The sequence below is a fragment of the Palaemon carinicauda genome, chromosome 13 (genome assembly GCF_036898095.1).
Source record: "Palaemon carinicauda isolate YSFRI2023 chromosome 13, ASM3689809v2, whole genome shotgun sequence".
NCBI classification, from domain to species: Eukaryota; Metazoa; Arthropoda; class Malacostraca; order Decapoda; family Palaemonidae; genus Palaemon; species Palaemon carinicauda.
The window spans coordinates 120,680,382-120,690,381 of NC_090737.1; the positions used below are offsets into that span (position 1 = coordinate 120,680,382).

General features: G+C 37.0%; 1 protein-coding gene across 1 annotated transcript in view; it reads left to right on the forward strand.

Moving 5' to 3' along the window:
- LOC137652384 (uncharacterized) overlaps window positions 1-10,000 on the forward strand; it is a 102,778-nt gene that overhangs the window by 80,258 nt on the left and 12,520 nt on the right. The window contains 8 exon segments of the mRNA XM_068385768.1: window positions 1-51; window positions 1,835-2,020; window positions 3,577-3,702; window positions 4,090-4,289; window positions 4,978-5,289; window positions 6,943-7,068; window positions 7,751-7,872; window positions 8,718-8,840. The exon segment at window positions 1-51 is cut by the window's left edge and continues 79 nt beyond it. Coding sequence (XP_068241869.1) covers window positions 1-51; window positions 1,835-2,020; window positions 3,577-3,702; window positions 4,090-4,289; window positions 4,978-5,289; window positions 6,943-7,068; window positions 7,751-7,872; window positions 8,718-8,840 — 1,246 coding nt within the window.

Consider the following 10,000-nt stretch of genomic DNA (forward strand, 5'->3'; position numbering starts at 1 on the left):
ATGCAGCAACCAGGTGCTTCTGAGTACGAATGGAACGCCCAGTTGAATGTGGTGAGTAATATACAATTCTTGATCAGTCTACCTAAAAGTTCTATAAATCATGACACAAACAATCCATCTTAATAAAATATATTATAATTTTTACTATGTTTTATACCAATTTATACAATTACTGTATTTCATATCACTTTCTTTTAACCATCTGAAATCATATCTCAATTTGTTTATAGTTTTCAAATGGATAACTTTTTTTTACATCACTCAAGAATAACTTACGATTCAGAGTACAAATTAAGTTGATATTTATATTCTAAATTAACTAGTGTTTTTATATTTAAGGCCAGGGGATTCTTTTTTTTTTTTGGGGGGGGGGGGGAAAGTGGTGTTTTTTTGGAAGGGGAGGGGCACTCTACCCCCTAGAACCCTCAGTATTCGCCGTTACTGAATCCAAAAGACGATCAATTTCATAATCAACCTCTTCATCAAATAATCATTCACCCGTTCATTCCTTAATCAATCAGCCATTCAACTACACTTCAGTCAATCAATCCCCACATTCTTCTCCTTTAATCATCCATTCATCTACATTTCTATCAATCAATTTCATATTCTTCTCCATCAACATCCACTCAACTACACTTCAGTCAATCAATCCCCATATTCTTCTCCATCAACATCCACTCAACTACAGTTCAATCAATCACACCCCATATTCTTCTCCATCAACATCCATTCAACTACACTTCAATTAATCACACCCCATATTCTTCTCCATCAATCAGCCCTTCAACTACACTTCAGTCAATCAATCCCCATATTCTTCTCCATCAACATCCATTCAACTACACTTCAATTAATCACACCCCATATTCTTCTCCATCAATCAGCCCTTCAACTACACTTCAGTCAATCAATCCCCATATTCTTCTCCATCAACATCCATTCAACTACACTTCAATTAATCACACCCCATATTCTTCTCCATCAATCAGCCGTCCAACTACACTTCAATCAATCAATCGCCATATTCTTCTCCATCAATCAGCCCTTCTACTACACTTCAGTCAACCAATCCCCCTATTCTTCTCCATCTATCAGTCTTCAATTACACTTCAATAAATCTTCCTATTTCTCGGCATCAATTAGCCATTCAACTACACTTGAATCAATCAGTCTCCCTATTCCTCACCATTCAACTACACTTTAATCAACCAATCCCCCTATTCTTCTACATCAATCACCCCTTCAACTACACTTCAGTCAATCAATCTCTCTATTCCTCTCCATCAACATCCATTCAACTACACTTCAATTATTCACACCCCATATTCTTCTCCATCAATCAGCATCTCCAACAACATTTTAAACGTCAACTTCTTCAATCAATCAATCTCCCTATTCCTCTACTACATCGACATCCATTCAACTACACCTCAATTATTCACACCCCCATAATCTTCTCCATCAATTAGCCCTTCAACTACACTTCAATCAATCAATCTCCATATTCTCCTCCATAAATTATCGATTCAACTACACTTCAGTCAATCAATCTCTCTATTCCTCTCCATCAATCAACTACACTTCAATCAATCAATCTTCATATTCTTCTCCATAAATTATCTATTCAACTACACTTCAGTCAATTAGTTACCCTATTCCTCTCCATCAATCAGCCCTCCATCTACACTTCAGTCCATAAATCTCCATATTCTTCTCCATATATTATCGATTCAACTATACTTCAGTCAATCAGTTTCCCCTTTCCTCTCCATCAATCAACTGTTGAACTACACTTTAATCAATCAATCCACTCAATCTCCTCCATTTTCAGGACTGGACAGTGAAGTACTACATCAAACTGGGAGCCGACAAACACAAGCTCATCATCGGAATCCCGACCTACGGGAGATCCTACACTCTCATCGACGGCAACTTCACCGACTTCGGAGCAGCCGCCGATGGACCGGGAGAGCAGGGCAAATACACCAGGGAAAACGGTTTCATGGCCTTCTACGAAGTAAGTTCACAAGGAGTTGGTCCCCCAGAGGATTGATTTCAAGGCTAAAAGATGTCTGCTTTCAGTTCCAGTTTCATCAGATTAGATGCTCACGAGAACATCAGCCGGGCAAGCCCAATCCCCAAATGTGGTGGCCCAAACACAGCAGTGGCCTCCACAGTAAGGGTACCCTGACACTTGCACTACTTTTTGCCACGAATTTGTTGTGGCAAGTCGTGACATTTTGTGGCACGAACTAAAAAAAAAAGAAAAAAAATTATCTCAGAATCACAGCTGACCTGTACACATTGACACAAACTGGCACGACGGATTCACGCATAGTTTGCGCACTTCCCGCATCGTCCCGACGAGTTCACGAACAGTTCGCAAATAGTTCAAGACCCGGTCACGAAATTTTGACTTGACCAAAATTTTGAACATTTCAAAATTCTCGTCACATGCCACGATGGGTTTACAAATACTTCACCCAGTTCACGACGAGTTCACGCCAATTCACGACTCGAGTCGTGACAATGCGTGCCACAAATTCGTGCAAGTGTCAGCCTGGCTTAAACAGCTCAAACTCAGGGTCCCGAGCAGGGATAAACCTACCGCCATGGGAAAAAACGTAACCTCTGCACTAGCCTTAATATCTAAATAGACTCAGGTTTATAATAGTTTTAAATTATCTTAATTCCACGATATCATTTCTGTGGCTGAACACCTCTAATGGCTTGTGATATGTTATTCTGTCTCGTTTGAATTACTTGTTGGATAATTTGCTTCAATGAAAAACTCTTTGAGTTATCCGCTAAGTCAAAATGTTTCTAGATCAAATTACTTTCATAATAAAAATATTCCCAGTTTATATTTAGAAGCATAAAACCTATATCCATGCAGAGAATTATAAACCATTTTTAAATTAACGATGTTAGAAATATTTGGTATGAGACATGTTAAGCATAAAAATTTTCTTTTTATAAAAAACCCATAGTTGTATCAGACCGCAGGCGTCATATTTTGGAGACAAATGGAACAAATATCATGATGATATAGAAGAGAGAGAGAGAGAGAGAGAGAGAGAGAGAGAGAGAGAGAGAGAGAGAGAGAGAGAGAGAGAGAGAGAGAGAGAGAGAGAGAAATTGTGCCCCAAATAGTCATTTGAACAATAAGCTAGGTCAGTTCTATCTATTTCTAACCAAGACTTTAGCAAAAAAAAATGTACACAAAAACTCTGCCTATATATCTGTCTATCTATCTTTGTGTGTGTGTGTGTGTGTGTGTGTGTAAAATAAGTTCCCTGCATACTAAATCTTCATATCATGAAATAAAAAAATAAATTTGTTAAACATTATGATGTTTATCTCCATTCGCTATCTAACTGTTTACATACTCCCATTTCATTGCTCATCACTGAATAATGTTTCCCTATTGTTTCATTTCGATGTTTACTTAATTATGCAAAAATGTGATAAGATTTGCATAAGTCGAACTGCTTTTCACTCTGTTTTGTTATTTTTGGTAAAGGAAAACCATATATTATCTAATTCCTATTAATTTCATCAATTTACTTCAAGGTGTGCGAGAACATCGCATCCAACGGCTGGGAAGTTAAGAAACCCTTCCCTAGACGCATCGGTCCATACGCCTTCAGTGGCAACCAGTGGGTGGGCTACGACGATGAGAAAATTGTAGCCAGGAAGGTAAATTCGTCAGGTCATTTCCTTCTGTATAAAAAAAAAAAAAAAAAAAAAAATCTTTGCCATACATCTGCTAATGAACGTAATTTACTCAGTGCCCAAGGTGAAGGGCAAATAAGATATGATAGTTTGTATGTTGGTGTAATCTATAGACCTATAGACCTAATTATTTTTCGTCAAGGTCCGTTGGAGGGCGAAATGGTTAGGCTTAACTAAACTTAAGTTTTTTTTATGTCCATCCTTTATGTGGATTAATTTTATATATCCATTCGTGTTCATGAAGATATATTATAATGATTTTTTACCTAAAATCTAATCATATGTTTAGGTAATATTCGGATGCAACAAAATACTAATGATTCAACACTAAATCAACCTCACTTGCTATAGGCCGAGTATGTAAGAGAGCACGACCTGGGCGGCATTATGTACTGGAGTTTAGACAACGATGACTTCAGGGGTATATGCAAAGGGGAGGAATACCCGCTGGTCGAAGCAGGAAAGAAAGCGCTGTTCGCTGGACTGGATACAACCATCAATGAGGCTAGGAATTTGCAGGGCCAGGGGCAGACATCAACCTCTTCTTCAAGGTAAGATTGAAAAAAAGCGTGTTGTAGATCACCGCCAGCCAGCTCTCGAGAATAAGTATATAATCACGTTCTACATGTAGACTATGGTGTCTGTCAACACTATAGAGAATTAACATATTTAGTCTTACACTATTCAAGTAGTTATCAGGTAAAGTGTGTGTAGAATTCACCTTTTTTTTTTTTTTTTTTTTTTGTAGTGCGTTTGATAGTCAATTAGTTATTTGGATATCTATGTCCATTAACAAATTCAAAGTATTAACTGCTATAGTGAAGCCATAGCTTCCAATACCTAGATTCTAAATGTTGTCTGGCATAGTTTCTTAAAGTTTAACGATGGCTTGTCACTGGTGGCTGTAGTAAATAGTTGTCTTTACTAGTAGTGAATTTTCACGTAGAATTCAATGAGTCTGATGTAATTACATCGGATTCAACATCATTAATTGAACTTTGAGAGGGAAAGCTTGAGATAATGCAAGTCACTGACATGGTGTAAAATCACATTATTCACTCCCTTTCATTTTATTTGATTCTATGAAATTTTCTGAAGCTTTCCTTACACCAAAGTTCAAGCCCAAACTACACTATTTGTAAGGCAAGGGAATTGAGTCTACCTTTAAGGGAAGAAATAGGTCTTCAGAACATTACCAACAACCCAAACGCTTATTAAATACATCACCCTGGGATCTAGGACTCCCCTTAGAGATAGCTCGAGAACCCGTGGCTCAACTAGGACCAACACCAGAACAGAAGACGCGTTTAACACAAGAAGTCGAGACAGCAGCCGAACCAGAACCCAGCTACCTCCTCAGAGGAGAAATAACCAAGTCTCAACCAGAGGTGACTTCTCAGAATCTTTCCGAACTGTCACTGAAGAATCATTTAGACAGACGACATCCTCTCTGACGAGTCGTCCCGACTCCCGAGGAGTTGCAAGGTTCAGGGACCGTGCATCACCTACCAGTGGTACTACCCAAAGTCAGCAGACCAGGTTCAGAGAAAGGTACACAGGGTTCCCACCGAGGGCGAAAGGGAGCATTGCCTATGCTTGCAGTGACTCCCCTTGCTTATGCTAACTAACAATCAGGAGCAATATACTTATTCGCATCCAAAACAGGGACGTACAAATGATAATAAAAGAAAAAAGGAACAACTAATTTGGTTACACGCTTCATGCTAATGCTCAAAACAATTCCTGCTTCGCGGTTGCACATGTGGTTAAGTGAAATGTATGTTCGTCACGTATGTTATTCGGCCATTTTTTCAGATCAACGGAAACTATTTGATGTCTAAGTGCATCATTTACCAACTTTCCACCACTTGATGGAGAGATCAACGGTTTTCCAGCCCCATCCAGCGGTATGCCATTTAGAAATCCAGTTTCTTGGATAATCTAATGAATTATTTTCTTTACAGGTATCTAGTACATAGAAGATCGTATCTATCATATTAAAACTACAAATTTCAATATCTATAAATCTATCAATCTATCTACACTATAAACTTAAAAGTTTATAATTAAGGCTTAATATGCATGAAATGTACATAACTTATGAATAAGATTTTCATGAAGATTTTTTTAAGCCATGCATGAATGTTGTTCATATATTTATTTTTTTATCAAAATCAAGGAAGCACATGACCATTTCATTTGAACATGAAATAATTTGGACGCACATTACTATAAAAAAATAAAGAAAATAAGCACATGCATGTGAAAATTAACATGGACATACATCAATTCCATAATTAGATCATATATTATAGGCACTGATCATGTGTAATTCTCCACCCATATTGTTATTATTGTTATTATTTTATTATTATTATCATTATTATTATTATCACCATAACTGCATGGATCACATAAGATGAAGGATAAATTAAGGCATGACTTTAAAAAAAAAACTAAAACTTATATATCACAATAAGTATTCCCTTATATACTAAGAAGTGGGACATTTCGAAAAGTGTAAATATATCCATTTATATTTATGTAAAAACTTTCAAAATCATAAATTACTTTTTCACCCAGCTGCTATTTTAGGAAAATTCTTGAAAATCAAACCTGGATATTCATGCTACTGTATTTTCTTAAATAGTTAATATATGCGTTAGCAGAGAGGATAGTTTTGGAAAAACACTGATAAATTGGTAAATCATTATTGTACATAACTTTCAGATAGGTTAAATAGTCTTAAGACTATGGGGAAGAATAGTTAGTTAATTTCAATTGCAAACAGGCCACGCCCTATGGTCGTATATTGCCACATACTTCTAGAATCTAGCGTCTCCTAGACCGTTACTGAATACAGCATTTTCAAATAAGAATTTCCTTGATTAAACCTTTTACACTTTAAAATAATGGCAGCAGCAATGCCAATACATTACTGTATATTGTGTAAAATGTTTCTTATAATTGTCCATTACCAAATTTCATGCCCAAAATATGCGGCACAAGACTAGCGGGAAATATTGGAACTTTTATACGACTGCTCTCATCTTGAATTGAACTTGTACCAAGATACAAAAGGAATACGACTTTGCCGAAGTATGTATTTGGTTCTTGTAACTTTATTATAGGAAAAACTACCGGGAAATAAAAAAAAACTTGCAATTTTGTTCAAATTTTAAAAAATAACTCGAATTTCCACAGCACCGACAGCACACGGCGTCCAGTTGGAATTGCAAATCGCTTGAAGAATCGCAGACCATCCCAAAATCGGGATACAACAACTACTACTACTACTACAACCACAACCACTACCACAACCACACCGAGGTATGTTATCGAAGGAAAAAGTTAAACTATATTGACCTGATAATCGATGGTTACTTTGATCCCACAAATGGTGTTATTTTTTCCACAGTAGAGCTTAAAATGTTACGGAGATAATTATATGTTATTCATTTTCATAGAACGGATATTTGTCTATTACTCTGTAGCTAATAAGATTTATTGATTTCTTTAAGTAGATTAGATAAAGATTATGTTTTCTTTGATTTCATTTGCTAATGGCATTTTAGTATTATTTGAATTTTCAAGTGATGGTAGCCTAGTACTTAAGTGAAACACCTTAACTTCCATTTGACAGTAGCCTATTCACGTCTCTTCTCCTCTGTACCGTCGAACACGGTCGAACGGTTCATCGAACCCGGTTCTCGAACCTGCTTGCCAAACGGTTCGGTTCGAAAAGGGTATAGTCAGTCAAAAACGCGCGAGGTTTCTGGACAATGAAGCTCCGCCCATAAAAGTCAGGTGAAAACAGGTTTTTTTCGAACCGTTCGACAACAACCATATACCACGTTCGAACATCGCTTCAAACACTTCGTCTGCAGTTCGACGAATCGTTCGATAGCTTAAACCCGCCTTTATTCGGTATCCCGTGCATGCCTTACTTTCCCAGACTTTAAATGATTTTGATTTTCTTTTAACTAACCTGTCTCATCTCGCCCCTCCCAAGGACCCAGCAAAGGAGACGTCCAGGAGATCGCAGAGGTTCAGGAAATCAACGTCAACAACAGGGAACCACAATTAACCCCTTGAATACTCCTGCTCCACCAACCACGCCTAGTCCAGTGTCCAGTGAGTCTATGGAAATATTTTCTTTTGGGGGGAGAGTTAGTGGTTTCAAGGTTTCAAGGCCGTTCATGAATAGCAGAGACCAGCAGGACAATGCCCTGGAGACTGATCATATAGATACATATGATCAGCACCCAAGGCCCCTCTTCACCCAAGCTAGGACTATGAATGATGACTCAACAGGGAGACCTATAAGCTCCCAAAAAAACCCCATCCCTGGCTCACAAGGGTGGTGAGGTTGCAACCACTAGAGGAACTAACGAGTTTGAGTGGGTGTGGTGATCACCAGTCAGGGAGGTTACCAAATATGCCGCTATATGCCACCATAAGCCAGTCAAAGAATAGTAGCATCTTTCAATAGTCTCAATGGAGAAAGACCTACTCCCCGATAGTAAAAGGACATTAGCATCTTTCTATAGTCTTGATGGAAATATACCTTTTGATAAATAGCGAGGGAACAGTGGTCTTAAACACAAAGAAAACACACTGAGGAATAAGCCTACGCAAATTAACATGCTTTGCAAAAAAACTAGCAAAATTATTTCATTACTGTAAATTTAAATAAGTTATACATATTTGCATGATTCTAAGGTTTCACAAAGATTCGAAATTTATAAGAATAATTATATATTTCTGCCATGAGCTCTAGTGAATGTGGATAGAAGTAGGATGATATATAAAGGTGAGAAATTATAATTTTATTGCGATTAGGAAAAGCCTGTAAAAACTCAAATCTTGTCCCCAATATTGAAAATTAATATCACCAAAAACGTGTATAATATAATATTAAACTTATAGCAATAAATGTCTATTATTTTAATGGTAATTCATGACAATTTTTCTTACAGGCTTCGCTTGTAGACGCGAAGGTTTCTACCCGAACCCTGACAACTGCCACAAATATTACTGGTGTCTCGATTCTGGAGCTTCTGGTCTGGGCATCGTAGCTCACGCTTTCACTTGCCCCTCGGGTACGTATTATTATTATTATTATTATTATTATTATTATTATTATTATTATTATTATTATTATTATTACTTGCTAAGCTATAACCCTATAGTCAATTCTTTTTAGTGAGGCAGATTTGCACCAACTCGCAGGGGTGCCCTTTTAGCTCGGAAAAGTTTCCTGATCGCTGATTGGTTGGACAAGATAATTCTAACCAATTAGATTGCAGGGAACTTTTCCGGGCTAAAAGGGCACCTTGGCGAGTCAGTGCAAATGCACCTCATTAAAAAAAATTTAGTATAGTTGGAAAAACAGGATGCTATAAGCCCAGGGGCCCCAATATGGAAAATAGCCCAGTGAGGAAAGGAAACAAGGAAAAATAAAATATTTTAAGAACAGTAACATTAAAATAAATATTTCATATATAAACTGTAAAATTTTAACAAAACAAGAGGAAGAAAAATAAGATAGAACAGTGTACTCAAGTGTACCCTCAAGCAAGAGAACTCTAACCCAAGACAGTGGAAGACCATGGTACAGAGGCTATGGCACTACCCAAGATTAGAGCACAATGGTTTGATTTTTTTTTTGGGGGGAGGGGCAATTGCCAAAATATATTTTCCGGCATCACTCGTCAGGCTGGGAGGAGCGAAGAGAAGAAAAGCCCCATTTTGTTCTTTATTTTTATGTCAGCTACCACCTAAAATTGGGAGAAGTAATAGTCCAGTTAGGAAAGGAAATAAGGAATAAATAAGATACAAGAGAAGTAATGAACAATAAATTAAAATATCTTAAGAACAGTAACATCATAAAAATAGATCTTTCATATATAAACTATAAAAAGACTCATATCAGTCTGCTCAACATAAAAACATTCGCCAATCTTGGTTCTGTAATAGTTTATTAAGGGGACCCCGTAATGCCGTTGAATAAGTATTTATTTGAGAATCCTCATTTAGATAGAATCCAATTCGCTGCTTTGAATAACATGTTAATACCTACTGTTGTATTTGAGCCCTAGGCCTATTAGTTCGGTTTCCCTACCAAGGAAACTGAGCTAATAGTAATTTGTATACCTTAGATATTAAGGTGCACTATTAAAAACCCATATTTTAATCGGAAATTCTCCGTAAAAAATACACTGCCCTCATCCATATTTTAGTATAATACAGGCGACCATTA